This window comes from Colobus angolensis, unplaced genomic scaffold (assembly GCF_000951035.1).
Source record: "Colobus angolensis palliatus isolate OR3802 unplaced genomic scaffold, Cang.pa_1.0 Scaffold75, whole genome shotgun sequence".
In the NCBI taxonomy this organism is placed as follows: Eukaryota; Metazoa; Chordata; class Mammalia; order Primates; family Cercopithecidae; genus Colobus; species Colobus angolensis.
This window is the reverse complement of record NW_012121265.1, coordinates 1,857,628-1,877,515: the sequence shown is the minus strand read 5'-3', so window position 1 is coordinate 1,877,515 and position 19,888 is coordinate 1,857,628. Positions and strand designations below refer to the sequence as shown.

Here is a 19,888-nt window from a genome sequence, read left to right as displayed (position 1 = left end):
ACTCCCGCCTCTACAGGGTAGCTTTCCCTGGGCACTGAACCAGAAGTGAGCACTCCACCCGGGACCCTGGAGTCCCTGTTCTTCCCCGTGCAGGGAGGTAACTAAGATGCTGGGATAGGACCTTAAGAGCACTGACATGCAATACCTAATAGGTGTCCCATCAGCTGTTGTCAGCCAGATGACAGTGCTATAGTCTTAGATAATGCCATGTAACTAGGGCAGTGTTTCTCAAAGTTTGTTGACATCATTGTCACGTGAGGACCATTGTCAAATTTCATGTTTTAACCTGCTCCATCTCTCCACCCCTACATTTCCTCGAGAATCATTAATCTTGGGAAGATGAGACATCTATTGTTAGGGGGGTTAAACCTTTGTGTTACGTGGGGAGAACGGTCCTGGTGTACCAAGTCTAGTGCCGCCATTATTTTAAAAATTGAGCTCTTTATTGAATACAAGTATCAATTCACTTGGCCAGCAGCATAAAAAGAAACAGTTAAGTTAGAAGCTGACAGGTTGAGCTGGCAGCCTAACTTAGAGGATCAAGGAAGTCCTTATCTTCACATGTTACACAGATCACTGGAGAATGTCTTGGGAAATGATAAATGGGTTAAGCACTGAGTGGAGTCTTATCTGGGGACAAGAGCTGGGAGTAATAGCTAACAGACAAGATGGGTTGCAATAGGCCAACATCAGATACATTTTTATCTATTTAGATTTGCAAACTGCAAAAAGAAAATATTGGGGGATGGAGAAAAACTCAAGACATACCTGATAATTCATTTTAGTTGCACATGACGCCCCCTTGCTGTCCTCTGTGCTCGTCTACCTACCATCGAGTGCTGCAAACAGCTCCTGTCTGCCCCATCCTAGCTGTACACCCCTCGGTCAAATTCTTTAACTGCTCCGTGCCTGTTTTCTCACCTCCCACAGAGGGTTATTGTAATGTGTTTTCTCTAAAATGCTTAGCATGCTCTTGGCATGATAAATGCCAGCTGTGTTATCAAATATAAGCAAATACTTATTTGACAATCTGGTTTGAAAGCAGAGCAGCACGTTTTTGTCATGGTTTTTAAATTTTCAGTAACAATAAAGGAGGGCATGAGAGAGTTTCATGCTCATCAGAAGAGGATTTTCAAAAAATCATATATTTAAGCTAGAGGACAGCTAGGATTGGGGAGAGGTGGTCTGGAAATCACATGTGTGAAAAAATAATAGCTCTAGCATGTTTTGCCTGAGAAAAAATCTAACGGGCCATGATAATATGGTCTTAAAAGATTGGGGGCCAGGCATGGTCACTTGCACCTGTAATCCTACCACTTTGGGAAGTTGAGGCAGGAAGATCACTTGAGCCCAGGAGTTTGAGCAACCTGGGCAATATAGTGAGATCTCATCCCTACCAAAAAAAAAAATTGAAAATTAGCCAGGCTTGGTGGCATATGCGTGTAGTCACAGCTACTCAGGAGTCTGAGGTGGAAAGATGGCTTGAGCCCGGGAAGCAGCAGTGAGCTGAGATTGTACCAGTGCACTATGGCATGAGTGAGACTGTCTCAAAACAACAACAAAAGATTTTAAGGGCAGCCTGTGAAGATACCAGAACTGGCTGGGTGCAGTGGCTCATGTCTGTAGTCCCAGCACTTTGGGAGGCTGAGGAGGGGGGATCACTTAAAGTCAGGAGTTTAAGACCAGCCTGGCCAACATGGTGAAACCCTGTCTCTACTAGAAATACAAAAAAAGTAGCTGGGCATGATGGTGCACACCTGTAATATCAGCTACTTGGGAGGCTGAGGTGGGAGGATTGCTTGAACCCAGGAGGTAGAGGTTGCAGTGAGCCAAGATCATAACACCACGATCCAGCCTGGCTGATGAAGCAAGACTTCGTTTCAAACAAAAAAAAAAAAAAAAAAAAAGAAAAGGATATCAGAACCAGATTCATGAATGCAAACAATGGAAACGGGTTGTAGTCCAGACTTAGGTACATTTCTCACATGTGAGGGCTTCTTTCATTAAGGAGAGAGCACATCTTTTCAAGGTGTGTTGCCACAATGATGTCTGTAAACAGAAGTTGGACTGGGTGACCTCCAGGATCCCCATGCCCCAATTCCAAGATTCTAAGTATAACAAACCTAATCTGCTTATCCCTTGCTTCATGGAGTATAAGTTCCCACAGTGGACTTATGGCCCCTGACAGGTATAGTGAAAATACTGCAGCGACCACTTCTGCTGTCTCCAATTGCCTGGAATTTTTAGAGTGTAGAACTACAGGTCTTTTAGGCCAGGCGTCTGGCGATTGCTCCAAATGACTGGTTAATAGCAAGTAATACTACATAGCTTTCAAACTAATAATCCTTAAAAACAGTAGGTTAAAATCATCTTATCTTTATGAAACAAGAAGTTAATATACTTGCATTTTGCTCTCTTTTAGGCTATTCTCATGGATCACAACTGCCCTATTAAAACAAAAATGTACACTCAGAATAATATCCAGTCCTATCCAATAGGTGATGATGAAGAATCTGAAAGTGACTGAGACCCTCAAAAATCGTCCAAGTGTTTAATAGTATAAAACAGTGTTTCCAGTGACACGACTCATCCAGAACTGTCTTAGTCATACCATCCATCCCTGGTGAAAGAGTAAAACCAAAGGTTATTATTTCTTTTCCATGGTTATGGTTGATTGCCAACAGCCTTATAAAGAAAAAGCAGCTTTTCTAGGGATTTGTATAAATAGTGTTGAAACTTTATTTTATGTATTTGATTTTATTAAATATCATACAATATATTTTGATGAAATAGGTATTGTGTAAATCTATAAATATTTGAATCCAAACCAAATATAATTTTTTAACTTACATTAGCAAACATTTGGGCAAAAATCATATTGGTAATGAGTGTTTAAAACTAAAGCACACATTATCTCTGAGACTCTTCCAACAAAGAGAAACTAGAATGAAGTCTGAAAAACAGAATCAAGTAAGACAGCAAGTTATATAGTGACACTGAATGAGTGTTATTTAACTTGTAGTTACTATCAATATATTTATGAGTTAAAGAGCTAGTTCTCTCAAGTGTAGAGGACAAGAACTTGTGTCAGTTATCTTTTGAATCCATAAATCTTAGCTGGTGTTAGTTTCCTACGTAATCACCTACCTAGAAGAGAGTTGTAAATTGTATGTTAACATGTTATCTGGTTGGCAGCAAACACTAAAGCCAATAAGGGAAAAATAGTAAATGTTCTGAAAGCAGAGAAAAGCAACCAAACATATTGTTATGAACTAAAAGCTTTCCCTTTAAGATGCATACTTGATTGTCTTACTGGATGAAAGAAAATTGAGGGTACATGTACCTTACACTGTCAAGGTTGTTTAAACATGATAAGGTTAATCGCCATCTACTTCAAGTTTTAGAAAAAGAAACAAGAGGCTAAAAACGGCTGCTCTGACTTTAATATCTGACTATATCTTTGATCTGTTTGCAGATCATCCAAGTGTTTTCTAGGAATATGTTTATTTTAGGTTGTCTGAAACTATGATTTTTTAGACTCCTGAAAGTTGTTCACATCAGTGTGAAGACAACTTTTAAATGAAAATGAGGAATGAAATTATGTCTTGAATCATATATTAAGAAGTAAAAAATAATAGTGATCAGGCAGAAAAGAAAAATGGAACATCTAAAAATGTATGTGCTAACTATATCATCCAGTGTTCTGTGTCGTGTATTTTTCTAAGCATGACAACATTGATGTGCCTTTTCGGTGTAACAGCAAATACTGTTAGTGAACATTGTCAATTTATGTTGTTTTGTTAAGAGATACGACTGGAGTGTGCAGTGTGGAATGTCTCTAATAATAGTTATTAATCCTGCAGTTCTATAATAATAAACAAAAATTACTTAGTTTTGTTAAGCTAAGATTGTGTGTTAACTTGGACATCAAGGAGCAAAGAATTTTAGAACAAAGACTCCTCAATCTTGTGACTTTCTTATTCTCTAGGAAAGTAACACTTCCTTTGTTTCACGAAGCTTTTCTGTGGGGCTTTGATTATTTCAAGTCTGGTTTCCAAGTGCAGTGCGTTTGAAGCAAACAAACTTCCAAGTCACTTATTTGGCATTGGTCAACTTGGCCAAGTCTGCTACTTTGGAAGATGGCTCTGGAGGAAATTCTCATATGGCTAAAAAGGCAGGCTAGTTTCTTACTTCTACAGGGGTAGAGCCTTAAAAAAGAACGTGCTACAAATTGGTTCTCTTTGAGGGTTTCTGGTTCTCCCTGCCCCCAATACCGTATACTTTATTGCAATTTTATTTTTGCCTTTATGGCTCTGTGTCTTTCTGCAAGAAGGCCTGGCAAAGGTATGCCTGCTGTTGGTCCCTCAAGATAAGATAAAATATAAATAAAACCTTCAGAACTGCTTTGGGAGCAAAAGATAGGTTGTACCTGGGGAAAAAAATTATAAGTCATAGAATAGAATATGACTAATATTCTTGGTTAGCAAGACTGAAAAGAGGCTTTTTAAAAAAAATGTACGTACCAGAACAAATAACATACAGTTCTCTGAACATTTATTTTTTGAACAGAGGTGGTTTTTATGTTCGTACCCGGTAATACAGATACAAAAACCTGAATGAGGTAGCAATGAATATTCAGCTGTTTGACTGCTAAGTGCATCTGTCCATATTTTAGCAAGTTTACTTAATAAATCTTCTGAATCATGTTTTGTGCCTGTTTGTATTCCTTCATAAACCAAATGTTGTTGGAATAAAATACATAAGGTATCACTTTGTGGATATTTAATTAAAAACTATTCTTCTGTGCTTGTAGGAATCAGGTAAAAGCCACTCCGGGTTAGCTTGACCATACTTTTTTGGCTTCCTACAATTTATTTTAAATTGAGATATGTAACTAGCCACATTCAATGTGGAAAAAATCCAGTAAGTTATCCTTGCATCTATAAACACTGCTGTCCTGTTGGTTGTCAACAAATAACCATACCTGATGAAAATAGCTGTAATATCCACCCATTTGACATAAACCCAGGGGAGTTCCGTAAAACCCTTGAAATCTGATACATTTTGAATGGTGTGCCAATGGGTATCTTCCTGTGGTGAAAGTCCCCATCTTTAATCAGATCTTAAAAGGGGATCTATGGCCCAAAAGGAATTAGGGGAACCTCTCCCTTTTTTTTTGGTAAGAAAAGCTGTTATGCCAATTTAGAAGGAGTATTTTTAAAAGTAGATATTTAAAATTTATTCACTTTTAGAGAAATTAAGATTTTATTATTTACCTTATTAGTAAGAGCCAAATATTTCCACATTGCTTTTAAAAAATTCAGCTATATATTTAGAACTTGATAGTACCCCTCAAAATTTTTAGGTTGTGTTTTCTCCTCCCAGCATCACAAAATAGCCACTTATTTCAAGTACTTCTGATATTGAATGTAAGGCTTGATATGAAGAAATACAGCCTATTATGATTGCTAATAATGCTAAAATGTTGCTCAGTTTGTCTAAACCATTCATTCAGCTAACACTAACGTAGAAAATGTATTTTAAAGTCTAATTACTAATACATAGCCAAAGAAAACCCATAAACTTGATAATCCATAAGGAAACAATAGTAAAAAAATGTTTTGGGGCAGCCTGCAAAACAGCAATTTTGTTTAGGAAAAGTGGACTTTGTTATGCTTTTCTGCATGGCCAAATTATACCAGAAGATAATTCCATAGAGATGCGGCAATCACCTTTTTTGAAGATGTCATTAAATGAAGATATTCTTGTTTTCTGTGGTAGTCTTTATTATTATTTTTTAGCTATTGATACATAGCATGGCAGCAAGATTACATCAGTAATGTAATATAATACAGCTTTTTCATTGAAGCTTTATACCTTACTACACTCTAGGCTATTTGGAGTGTTCCCCTGCTTGCACTAAAGTACAACTATGATGTCTCTACTGCCTCTCCCAGTGAAATATAAAAATATTGCACTACATTACAGATATAGTTTACAAATGTCATTAGCAGCATTACTGAGCTTTCTATAATTGTGGTCTACATAGTTAAATACTTTTAAAACATGAGTAGATTCTTATAAAACCAAAGTTCTGCATTATTTCAACAGCTCTTTCAAATGCATCAGTTTCAGCAACATTCTTGGGTATCATGAAAACTTCCATGGTTTAATCAGTAAACACCAGCCACTTACAAGTAGTCCACCTTCCAGGTTATCAATGGTAAGTTATTTTTTATAAAATCAGTTGTGGTTACACACTGAGCAGACTGCTTCAAGTGTAAGTTATAGAACAATACTTTAGCTTTCAGGGAATCTGGTGTGTAAATTCTTCTATAGCACTGTTCTTTTAAAATAAGATCATGTGGCCGGGCGCAGTGGCTCACGCCTGTAATCCCAGCACTTTGGGAGGCCGAGGTGGGTGGATTACGAGGGCAGGAGATTCAGACCATCCTGGCTAACATGGTGAAACCCCGTCTCTACTAAAAATACAAAAAATTAGCCGCAACTGTAGTCCCAGCCACTCGGGAGGCTGAGGCAGGAGAATATCGTGAACCCCGGAGGCAGAGCTTGCAGTGAGCCGATATCATGCCACTGCACTCCAGCCTGGGAGACAGCGGGACTCCATCTCAAAAAAAAAAAAAAAAAAAAAAAAGAGATCACGCTTAAATAAGTAATGAAGTATACTGGATGTTTTTGTTATAAACTTGGCTAAGAAAGGTATTTAGTACCTGAAATTTTCACTTCCTAAAGTAACAAAAGGCATGAGACTTGGCTATTGATTTTTAAAGTGGAATAACTTTTCTACCCGCAAAAATGTCTTTCTCATTCATATAAATAATGCCTTTTACTTGTATATCTTTTTACTGTTCAAAGCACTTTTGCAGTTATGCTATTATTTTCCTCACAACAATACTGTGAGGGAGGGAAAAGTATTATTATTCCCATTTTAGAGATGGGTAAACTGTGGGATGGAATCCTTTTGTAACTGCCTATGCTTGCACAGTTTGTTAATGGAAGGGCTTGAACTTAAACTCTTTTATGGAGTCCTGGACTCTAGACCTGGGCCCCAATCCTTAATATTACACCATGCTTTTTCCTGCCAGCAATAAAAGCTGCTCCATCTAGTTTTAAACTCATGTCAGTTTCACTACATAGCAATCATCATAGCAGTTACCTACACAAGGGACAAACATATACTTGTCTATTTTATAGATATATAACAGACCGAAACTATTAAGGTACCCCAACAGCAGTCAAGCCTACCTGTTTTCCCTCAGTCATGTGTTACTGGGATCCATAAAATGGACCCACTATGAGTATATCTTCATTTTTCGAGAACTGGTCCCAATTCCTATGTATGAATACTGTCTGTTTTTCTCATTCTTTTCTTAATGAATACTTACTACAGAAGTATTCAGAATGATCACCATTCCTTTACGACTGTAATCCACCAAAGCAATAAGTATATTTTGCATGATTCTTTTCCTTCACAGAATACTCCTACATTAAAATGTTTCTAAAACAAAACCAGCCCAAACTAGTTATCAACACAGTCATTTTAAAGAGTCCTCCAAAACTTTAAATACCCTTTCACATGCTTTATTTCCTATGGGAGAACTGATAAGGAAAATTATCATAGATGTTTAAACTTTTAATCATAAAATTTAAATTTCCATTTAAAAGGAAAGCATCAATATTTTAAAAGATTATATTTCAAAATGCTATGTTACTATTTGTCAGTAATTAAGTCTTGTTATCCTCTCTACGAAATTCTTGACCAACTGCATTCTACATTTATTTCCTATTACATTGTCTTTCAGTGTAAGCTCTTCAAATTAATCACCATGTTTACCATACAGCTGCACAAAAGCTTTAGAAAAAAATTTCACAGAAGTATTGAAAGCAAGCAATTATATGTAAAAAAAAATTTTTTTTTAAACTAAATCAGCATAATAGACTAAAGCTGCAGCATCTGCTTTCATGTTATGTTTGGCAAAAATAAAACAAAAAGCACCCCCAAACCCCCAATATAACAAAAATCTCAAGCAAGTAGAGACGATAAACTTCCTAACACAAAAGAAAGATTCAAAAACCTGTTCCCTCAATGATTGCTGTTGTCAATTTGGGCATGCAGCAAATTTGTTATAACCATGATGGAAATGAAAATATTTTAAGAATCTAGACAGCATTCTATTTAACACTAATTCAAAAACCAAGAGGAAGGAAAATAACACAAGGGAACACCATACATACATAAACATGAAAAGTTAGCTTATATAATTACATAATTAGAAAAGTTAAAAATAAATTAGTAAAAATAAATTCCCAGTATAAACCCAAAAAAGCATAGCTATAAATGCAATCCAAAACAACCAATTAGTAAGCTGGTCATGTTTTTACTGGAAAACAACCTTTTTCATTTTTGTTCTTACACAGGCAAGTAACTGGAGAAGCAGGCCAGAGTGCATAAGAGGATTTAAACATGGTTGTATCTGTGGTACTTTAGATGCAACTTTACCCCATTCATTTGAAAGTTTAAATAGACCTGTCTGCTACACAGACTCGGATGGGCCAAATAAGTCATCTGATATGCTGCTGAATGGCTGAGAGTCAATTAGTTGGCTTATTTCATTATCAAGGTCTTCTTCTGTATCATCTGTGTACTTGCTTTTTTTGGAGTGCTGGTCTAAAGACAGACTTTCTAAAGTTTCTATATCTTCAATGCCTGCTCTGTAGTGGATCATAAGAAGTGTTAGAGCTTGTAGCCTTTCACCTGATTTTGCTAAGGCAGCAGAAAGAAGTGATTTTTTCCTTGTGTCAGTTGTCTCTTTTTCTTCTCTAACAAGAGAATTATTGTGTTCCAACTCCTGATCAATTTCATTCTGTAGCTTATCCAACATGAACTCTAGTTTCTGGATCCTTTCCTCTGTAGGCAAGCCCCTGTACAGATCACGACCAATTTCTTTAACTGCAATGAAAACACTGTCATCCAGACCACCCTCTTTTCTCACTAACTTTATTCCTGTGCTGTTTCCCCGTTTAGAAGGACTGTTTGGACCACAGACCTCCGTGTCACTGCCTTCATTGTCTGACGTGTTGGGTGTGTGTTTTGGTGAAGGTTCTACGAGATCGGTTCCTGGTTCAGAAAGGCGAGTTTTCGAGACTTGACGCAAATTTAATAAACGAGAACTAGTATTGATAATATGCCTTGTCAAACCTGTTGTTTTATTGACTGACTTGCTAGCTTCAGCATCAACACGAGGAGGCAGGCCTAAGAGGGTTTCCTGTCCTTCCAGCCTAAGGTTTTTCAGGGTCCTGTCTATTCGCCTGTCAGTTGCTCCACAAACAGAAGTCTCAGCTAGACACTTTTCTTGACATTTTTTATGGCAAACATAAGCACAAAACATACACTGGGAAGCTGCTTTAGTCCAAACTTTTTTCTTACAGTAGTCACACCATGTTGGGTTCTGGAACTGAGTATCCTGGAAACTGTGTTTGTTTTCTGTTAAACCCATCTGTCCAACAAATTGCTCCTCTTTAGGGAGAACAGAAACTTCTTCAACCAAATGGGGTTCTTTTTCTTTCTCTACGTTAGTAACTACATGGTGGTCTGATTCTCCGTCTTTCAAATATTTGAAGTGAATAGTAATGTCACCATAGCAAAATTTGTCATTGAATCCCTTTTGCATACTCAGATTACGCAGAGCAGTTCTAGTGACTATTGCCTTAGGTGAGGGGGCTTCCAGTCTCAATTTGGAAAGGTATTCCATGTTTGATGTTGCTAGGCATCCTAAAGCCACATCTTCAAGTTTTAAACTAACATGCCCCAAACAGATGAGACCTCCCAACTTAAAAGGATCCCTGCACCACAATGCAATGTTTAGGTACCTGTGACAGGCTTCTATGTCAAACAAACAGGATGCTCTGGTTCTTGTCCATTTTCCTAGCTTATTACGATAAAGAATTTCTGATGATTCCCATGTTTGACGGTCATCTGAACTGTCCTTAGTAGGGCAGGAAGTTTCTGAAGTGACATCTTTGGCCACTTCTTGCTTTGCTAAAAATTGCTTAGATGCAGCTGCATCATCTATGGGATCCACATTTTTTGCTTGCTTTTCAGCAGATTTATCTACAAGAGGAGGCGGCGGCACCTTCTCTGGTTTTTCAACAAGAACATCTGGTTCTGCCTGATTTGGAGCATCAGTGGAAGGCAAAGGAACTTTCACTTGTGGTCGTGGTGGCACGGGTGGTTTGAAAGTGGATCCTTGGGTGGGTTTTGACACTTGTGCTGGGTCTGTTACCTCAGAAGTTTTTAGGGGTGGAGGTTTATTTCCATCTTTGGACTGAATTTTTGGTGGTAGTGGGTGACTTCCTACAGCTAATTTACGGTTTAAAACTGGTGATATAGCTCCAAGGGGTTTAATAGAAAGTGTTGTTGGAGTACGTTTGGGACTGTGACTTAATGATTGTGCCTCATCTTTGAACTCATTTTGTGCTCTGACATCACTTGCCAAGTCTTCAAATTCAGAATCCAGCTCTCTACTTTCAGTATCTACTGTCAACCCGGCAGCTTCCTCTTCGTAAGCTGATTGGCATGAGCTTGACAAAAAGTTTTCTTCCAACTGGCCAAAGTTATCTTGCAGCACTGCACCTTGATTACTCTGGCCAACAGGCCTTTCATAGTACACCAGGACTCGGTCACCAGCCTGCTTGATAAGCTTCAATACTTGCAGTGTTGATGTAATTTTCACACCTGGTTTAAGATTTTAAAAGGGAAAATATGTAAATTACTGCAATAGAAATTACCACATTTGTTAAATATATTTAATTAAATATATATAATTGCCATTACCTCTGGTTATTTAACTAATAGAAGAGTAATAGGAAAACCTCAACAATATCTTATTTGGCTTTTTGATGAATTGGTGTGCTAATTCTCAAACCCTGAATGTGCTGATATCCTGGAGATGTTTATCTTTTCAAACCAGATGATGACACAGGATCCCTAAAAGAGTGCCACGACGCTAATTCCTAATTGCTTTTTATCTCTTCATAGGTTAGATGACATCTCTCAGTTTGAACTGAAGAAGTGAACAGAGGGAGCTCTATTTAAAGGCTTCTATTAATGGCTATGTCAGACTTAGGGAAAGCTGTGATTCCACTGAAGGAAATTCTAAAATACTCCAGGGATTACAAGACATATGATGAACGATTCAAATTAAGAGACCAGTGCTTTAATAATGTAGCAAAATACTATACTATGAATAACATACTTTTACAGATTCTTTTTATCAACCCTATCCATCCCATTCATCTTTTTCAAAACCAGAAAGAACAAGTAAGGGATAAACTGCTTTGAAGTTAAATAAGTTGGTTACTATCTGCATCTGTAATATCTATGTTAAGTTTTGATTTTTCTAATTTTTTAATTGTTACATGTAGTTTAAAATTCGAAAGGTATAAAAAGATGTACAGTAAAAAATATTCTTTCCACTTCTATCTCCCAGACATACTGTCACTTTCCTGACCTTAGTAGCTTCTAGTGTATTCTATAGATATTCTAGGTGTGTTAGCACTGAAAGGTGCTACTTGTTTCCTGTCACTCTTCCCACACTCTCTAAAATAGCACTTGCCCAAGCTATCCCTTTATGTAGAACTTAGAGAAAGAATAAGAAGGCTCTTTGTTTTCCAAAGATCTTAGGGCCATCCTAAATATATCTAAGTAATACCACCCCCTTCTCATAACTTGACTTCAGGGTTCCTCAACCTGTGTCCTCTTACATTAGCTGTCTGGGAAGATCAGGCTTTAGACTCGGTCATTACTTGGAATTTGTCCACATCAAAGATCTTTCATTTTCAATTACTCTCTGATCACAATCTCCTATTTTTCACTTCTTACAATCCTGTCTGCTTACTACTTATAGGCAACTTCCCGGCCCAAACATTCCTCTTTTCTTCTCATAGTCCTGTTGGTCTCCTGATACCCCTTGCTCTTCTATCCAACCCTATGTCTCAAGATTACAGTGATGTTCTTACCAATATTTTATTGTCTTGTCCTTGTGTTTTTTGATCCCCAGCTTTACTAGCCCCACTATTGCCCTTTCCTGCTCTTGAGCTTGCCACCTGGATCTGCATGAAGTTAGCCATCCATCTTTGGTAAGGTGTTCAGGGCTGCTTAGCATTCTTTTGATTGGTCTCTAAACAACTAAGTCTCTCAAACATCAGCTGCAAACCTTTCCTGTTTCCATAGAGTCTACTCTCCCTACTCTCTTTTACTCTGTGAATGATATCACCTTATTTGCCAAAAAGATCAATATGAAGCTACCGTTTCTCCCTACCAATCATTTTTAGTATTATCTTCAGAGGAGAAAGTATCCCTCTATTTGTATACTTACTTTGGATCCAATCCTATCTCCTTCCTGACTTTGCTCTATCAATTATCCTTATACTTTTTCTTCCTTCCTGCTTTTTCTTTAAAATTTTTCTTTTTCTTTGTTTCCACAAGACTTTACACAATTGGTTCTGATCATCTCTCCTCTAGTTTCTTTTTCTCCACCTATACCACGTGCACCTTATATGCAACTGTTACCAAAGTTTGGCACTAGTTCTCTCACCCTTTTTTGCTTTCTCCCTGGTAAATTACAGCTACTCCAGTAGTTTCAAAAACTATCAACTTTTTCTTTGGTTTCCCTTCTTCACTCTAGTTCTACATTCCCAACTACTGGACTTCACCACCTGGACGTTCCTTTGGGACTAAATTTTCAGCAGAGCTAAAACCTTTCTTTGACTGTCTCTCTGTCCTTACTACTATCAATTAACTTGCCACTCCCAGTTAACTTAATCTGAATCCTAGGGATAGCTGACTCCCTAGAAACATTCAGCTGTCAACTCAAACTTGTGATTTCAGCCCATTTTCCTTCCCTGTTCAGATCCTCCTGATAACTGGCCTTCACTTTAGCAATAAACAGCCCTTTACTGCAATCTCTCACTCAGACCTTCCCTACTTTAAACACCAAACATATTGCTACCAAATTTTCCTAAAGCTTTTGCCCCTTTAGCCTACGAACTTATCACATGGAAATTCAGAGCTTTCTAATATGGTGCTTCATTATTTATCTAGCGTTAAGTTCTACTATGTCCTTCTAACCACACTATGTCTCAGCAAAATTACAGTTTGACATATGCATAAATGAAAAATGAGTCCATCTAATGATCTACAGTAGGTAAAAACTTCAACTCAATCTGAACTCATTTTTTATGACTAAAAATCTGCCCTTGTCTCATCTATTCCTCAGTCATCAGGTAAGTTTTGTGGAGATGGCCATTGTAACTCTCTCTCAGGCCCTATACACCATTCAAGTCTGGATTTTTCTTTTGGAATATTTCAAACATACTCAAAAGTTGAGGAAACAGTAAAGTGAATTCCATTTTGAGTTTCAAATATAATATTCTGCCAATCTTATTTCAACTATCATCAATTATATACCCATATAAATGAATCAAAGCTATATAAAAATGTTTTGAAAAATATCTGTTGACATGGGCAAAGTTTACAACATGCTGAAAGAAATAAAGACTATTACAAAAAGGCAGTTTAGAAACTTTTGTTTCCTAAACAAAAACTGGGAAAAGCATATATTTATGTACAGAAAAAAACAAAAAACAAGAGACATACAGAAGCTTTTCTGTTATGTCCCAAGGTTTAAAAAAAAGAATGTGTATTATCTCTGCCCTTCATCTTAATAAATATTATTATTATTATTATTATTATTTGAGATGGAGTTTCACTCTTGTTGCCCAGGCTGGAGTGCTGCAATGGTATGATCTCAGCTTACTGTAACCTCTGCCTTCCAGGTTCAAGCAATTCTCCTGCCTCAGCCTCCTGAGTAGCTTGGATTACAGGCACCCACCACCACACCCAGCTAATTTTTGTATTTTCAGTAGAGACAGGTTTCACCATGTTGGCCAGGCTGGTCTCAAACTCTTGATCTCAGGTGATCCGCCCACCTCAGCCTCTCAAAGTGCTAGGATTACAGGCGTGAGCCACCGAGCCCGGCCTATTGTTACCATTATTAACAAATGTTAGATGTCAAGGGATGACTTTTGCTTTTTCATTCTGTATACATTTATATCGCTTAGGTTAATTAATTTATTTTTGATAATAGGTATTTACTACTTGTGTAATTTGCAACACAACCCCCAAAAAAGACCAAAAAAATTAATTCTATCCTGTAGGTAAAACCAAAATATTAAATATTAATATAATGAATGATGTCTATTTTATGCCTCCCTAAGTGTTTATGCATGAGCATCATCATTTGGGAGGAGTTTGTGAGAAATGCAGAATCTTGGGCCCCACTACAGGTCTCCTGATTCAGAATGCACATTTTAACATCAGGTCTGGGTGACTGGCATACATGGGAAAGTTAGAGAAGCACTGCTTATGCTATGATCAGAGAGATTCCCATGTGAAAATATTAACTTAATTGGGCTCCCAGGTATGCAACTAAATAATTTTCATTATTTTATTGTCAAGATGGATTTGAATCAAAGGCAGAGTTTCTTTGACATGTAACCAAGGACAACTGCACCTTGATTTGGGAACTGTTCTAACTTATTTACTGTCTAAGCTGTGAAAAAAAATATCACATTGCCCTGAGAAGATCAACTGTGACCAACCATATGTTCAAGAAATCTCTCAACAAGCCTAGAATAGATGGGACAGGTACTACAAAGGTTGAAAAGGCTTGGACTTTCCCCCCACTGCTGTGCACAATGAGTCCTACTGCTTAGACATGTATATACAAACAAACAATCTGCTATCTTCGGAGAGTTTTTACTGTTAACAATCCAAGTAATAGGAAGGCATGTAAGTAACACATTTTTCCACCAGTGATTTGGGCTGAATTCTGAGCAACAACATACTAACAAATGGCTGGCCATTCAGATGACACAGGGTCACAGGACAGTTCAGATGTGCCCTCCTGGAAAAGGAATGTTAGTTCCTCTGCTGCTCATTATCTAGTGCTAAGTGATGGGGGCAGTAGTGCTAATATTACCAATTTTAGGTTCAGAGTAGCAATGGAGGTAGTCATACAGAAAGATAACCTAACTGTTTATTTGTCCTTACTTTCACATTCAAGAAAAAATAAACAGAGTAGTAGAAGGTGGGAAGGGAAGGAATAGAGTGGTTATATAAAAGTGGTCTAAATAAAGTATTTTAAAGATTTATACATTAGAATTAAAATGGCATGTATGTTTTAAATGTATTTTGAAGGCCTCCTTCAAATGTTTATTTATAATAAAGTTTATTACTTTATTTTCATTATAAAAGTAATATATGCATATTATAGAAACAAGGAAAAAGGAAGGGAGGAAAAACCTCACACCTACTTTGCAGTTTATCTGTAAAGGTAAAGTATAATGCATATTAGCATAATTACCTCCAATGGCGATAAGTCGATCTCCCCGCTGAAGATCTGCAATTGCAGCAGGCGAGTTTGGAGCCACAGTTTCAATGATGACGTGCCCAGCATACCCATCAGTTGACTGGACAAGACGAAGTGTAAGTCCAACACTTTGTAAATTCCCTTTTATTAATTCAACCTTTGATAAAGGGGAAAAAATGAAAACGGATTCAATGGATTCCTAGTAAAAGAGGAAGAAAACAGTAACAGACTGTTCTGTGCAGAGAGCACCATGGCTGGATGCTGACTTTTGTATCATGGTGACTATTATTAAAGACAAATAAAGGAGAAAATCTTTACTGTAACAATATAAATTAACTATCCTTAGACTACACATTTAAATCATATAAAAAAATTAAACACCTTATCTTCAATGTGTTTTATTATTACTCCTTGCTCCATGCTCATTGTAGAAAATTGGGAAATAAACAGAAAGGCAAAATAAAAAGAAAACCATTCCTAATTATATAATCTAGAACTATTCTATATATTTTCTAATATATATTTAACACAAAATTGAGATGTCTCAATAAAACTGAGACATGAATCATGAATATAATTCTGAATCTTGCTTTTTTCAAATATAATGAAAATGATCTATGCCACTCATTATATGTGCTTTGGAAAATCCATTTTTTATGCTGTATCCTTTTCTTTTTTTCTTTCTTTTTTTTGAGACAGGGTTTCACTGTCACCTAGGCTGGAATGCAGTGGCACAACCCTGGCTCACTGCAACCTCCGCCTCCCAGGCGCAAGCGATTCTCTCACCTCAGCCTCCCAAGCAGCTGGGACTACAGTTGTGCACAACTACGCCCAGCAAATTTTTGTATTTTTTGTATAGAGATGGGGTTTTGCCATTGTTGCCCACGCTGGTCTCAAAACTCCTGGGCTCAAGTGATCCGCCCACCTCAGCCTCCCAAAGTGCCAGGATTAAAGGCGTGAGCCACCACCCCTGGCCAGTGTATTCTTAAAGTTTCTTTTTTGGGAAGAGGCAAAGGAAAAGAGTTTACATTTATACTTTTATAAGAGTTATCGGCCAGGCGCAGTGGTTCATGCAGGTAATCCTAGCACTTGGGAAGCTGAGGTGGGCGGATCACGAGGTCAGGAGATTGAGACCATCCCGGCTAACATCAATCAGGAGATTGAAACCCTGTCTCTACTAAAAATACAAAAAATTAGCCAGGTGGCAGTGTCTGTAGTCCCAGCTACTCGGGAGGCTGAGGCAGGAGAATGGCATGAACCCAGGAGGCGGAGGTTGGAGTGAGCCGAGATTGCACCACTGCACTCCAGCCTGGGTATCAAAGCGAGACTCCACCTCAGAAAAAAAAAAAAGGAGTTATCATGTGGTGGGGATGGTGGTGCACACCTGTAATCCCAGCTACTCAGGAGGGCTCAGGTGGGAGGACCATTTGAGCCCAGGAGTTCAAGACCAACCTGGGCAACACAGTGAGACCCCATCTTTAATTAAAAAAAAAAAGTTACATTGTTAATGAGATGTCCTGTTCTAACCCATCAAGATCATTTTGTTTTCTAAATAAACCTGCCATCCAATTTTCAGGAATGTGGATACCAGATTAACATCATCTGTGAATTAATGTCATCATCATCATACTATTTGTCCTCATTCAAACAACTGATTTAAAAAAAAAAAACCGGCAGCGTGCTACATCCCAGCTGATGACAAGAATTCAATTAGTGTTTATGGTGCTCAATTACAAATCAGTCTAATTGTATTATTCTGCAGTCCACATTTCTTAAGTCCTGTTCTCAAGGATATCTCATGAGGGACTTTGCCAAATACCCTAACATCCAAATATATCACTGGCTGTACTGCTTTAATATATAAATCCCACTTGGACAGAAATTCAATTTTCCTACCTAATGATACTGGCTGGTAAAAGAACCCTCACTGGAAGTTGTTCTTTAATTTGGGTGTTAACAAATTTTGTAAAGTTGTCATTTTAAGGAAAATCTTAATCATACTGTGCTCAAGAAATGGGATAGGTGGTCCAGTTCTGAATTACCTAAAGGTTTACAAAACACAAAGCCCCTCCAAAACATGTAATTTGTGTTTAAATCTCCCAAGACATTTGTCCAATCCCTGCCTTATGACACAGCAATTAATCACCTTACAATGTAAAGTGCTGTACACAATTAAGGCTTTTAACAAAACCCTTAAGAACATATTCTCTCAAATCCAGGAACATAAATACATTCCTAATATACAGATTGCCAAAGCTGAAATTTAGAATGCAAGCTTTTCTAACTGCAGGAAGCTAATGATAGCAAATGGGTACAAAACTTAAACAGTGTAAGTCTGAGTACTGTAAAGTTTCAAAATTAACACTTGCATTTGGAATGTGTTTTATTTTGTGATTTAATCTGCTTTTAAAAGTACAATGGAGATTCAGGGGATAGGGTTAGGAAGTGAATTGAGGCTAGTGTAAGGTATTAGTGTAATTTAGTTTCTTAATTTATTTTCTATCTATAAATCATATTTTTCCCTTTGGTTTTCTTAATTCAAATGATACCTGAAGTAAACATTCCAGATGCAGGGAAAAAAAAAAAAAAGTTAACGTTTTCAGTAGGAATAATTAGGAATAACGTTTTCAATAGGAATAACGTTTTCAGTAGGAATCAATATTACATTACCTCACTTTCTCCCCAATTTTTACTGATTATTAGTAAATACTCTTAATTTCAAGTATATACAGGGAACAGAACATTAAGACACTGTTTCTTTTACTTCTTGTTTGTTAAAAGCTGGCTTTTGTTTCCTTTTAAGCCTGCACACCACTGACCTAATTTTAGATTGTAATTTCAGCATTCCCTGAAATGAAAATTATCACCTTAATTTAAGTTCTGACATGATTCAGGAGTTTCAGAATATAAAAACACCTCTTAATTAAAAACCTGACAAAACAAAGCATTTAAAAATGAGTATTGCATAAAAACACTGTTATTTTAATATAAAATTTAAGATAAGGTTCAAGACCATCCAATGATACATAACTTTTGGAATAAAACTGATTTTCCATGAGGGTAAAACTACTATTTTAAAACCAGAATAGTAAAATAACATATAATATATAATTCTCTCCCATATGTATGCATCTATATTTTAAAATTATTTATGACTATTGGATATGCCTTGCCCTACAAAACATATGCCAAAATAGAACTTTAAAAATAACAATGTAAAAAATAAACATAAATAGAAATCCTAAATATTTTTCCTGTATACGGTGAAGCATGCTGTGGCTTCAACATGCATTCCCTGGAATATAATATCACCTGAGAGGGTTTGGTTTTTAAGATTTTATTACAGAAAATTTCCAATATATACAAAAGTACAGAGAACAGTAAAATGAACCCAGTGGTAGACCATAAAACATGGTAACAAATTCCTCCTACCCTTACAAGCGTTATCTCTTTGCAATGTAACTTTACTAAAGCTGCTGCTAGAGGTATAAGTTGCTTTCTTCATCCCTCTCTCAGCAACCAATATAACCAGAAAAAATAAGTGGAGGCACAGGCAACCTCAACATCATCAACCTTGATTTAACTGACACTTATAGAACATTACACTCAACAATGGCAAAGTACATTTTTTTCAAGTATACATGATTATATCAATTATATACATTAAATTCATAATTATAAGCCTTGCTTCCCAACACACAAAAACCTCCTTCTCCCAGTTGGGAGCTAGGTTGCTTCATTGGTGAATTCTGAAAGAAAAAAATAAAACAAGGCAAACATAAAACAAGAAAATAGAAGTACAGACTAATCTCTCTAATGTTCAAAAAGATACAAAATTTAACAAAATTTTAGGAAATTCAACCCCACAATATATTAAAAAAGATAATAATCATAATGAGGTGAATCAATGTAATTTATCATATTAACAAAACAATGGAGAAAGCCATATTTCAATAACTGCAAAAAAATTAACAAAATCCAATATTCATTAATGGTAAAAGCCCTCAACAAACTAGAAGTATAAGAGAACTTCCTAAACCTGATTAGACATCTACAAAAATCTACAAATAACACAAAACTCAAAGATGAAAGATTTTGTTTTATAACTCAGATCAGTAACAAGGCAAGGATTTCTGCTCTTACCACTTCAACACTGTACTAGAAGTTAAAATCAGTGTAATAAAAAAAAGGAAAGTGTAAAGATCAAAAGGCAGGAAAAAACTGTCTTTATTTGCAGATACTATGATCCTATACATAGAAAATTCCAAGATATCTACAAAACAACTATTAGAGCTATTAAGTGAAATTAAGTCACAGACTACAAGGTCAATATTCGAAAGTCAAATGAGTGTCTACATATCAGAAAATTATTACAATTACAATTATAAATTATAGAATATATGGAATTATAAATAGAAAAATTAAAAAACCCCCAA

General features: G+C 36.7%; 2 protein-coding genes across 2 annotated transcripts in view; one reads left to right on the top strand and one right to left on the bottom strand.

The window, feature by feature from the left end:
* SLC18A2 (solute carrier family 18 (vesicular monoamine transporter), member 2) overlaps positions 1 to 4,767 on the top strand; it is a 39,121-nt gene extending 34,354 nt beyond the window's left edge. Inside the window, exon 15 of the mRNA XM_011927805.1 lies at positions 2,423 to 4,767. Coding sequence (XP_011783195.1) covers positions 2,423 to 2,527 — 105 coding nt within the window. The 3' untranslated portion in view covers positions 2,528 to 4,767. The remainder of the gene's footprint in view (positions 1 to 2,422) is intronic.
* A 1,001-nt stretch (positions 4,768 to 5,768) lies between these two features.
* PDZD8 (PDZ domain containing 8) overlaps positions 5,769 to 19,888 on the bottom strand; it is a 108,633-nt gene continuing 94,513 nt past the window's right edge. The window contains exons 4-5 of the mRNA XM_011927804.1: positions 15,447 to 15,609; positions 5,769 to 10,756 (exon numbers count right to left, since the gene is read on the bottom strand). Of these exons, the coding sequence (XP_011783194.1) occupies positions 8,556 to 10,756; positions 15,447 to 15,609 (2,364 nt within the window). The 3' untranslated portion in view covers positions 5,769 to 8,555. The remainder of the gene's footprint in view (positions 10,757 to 15,446; positions 15,610 to 19,888) is intronic.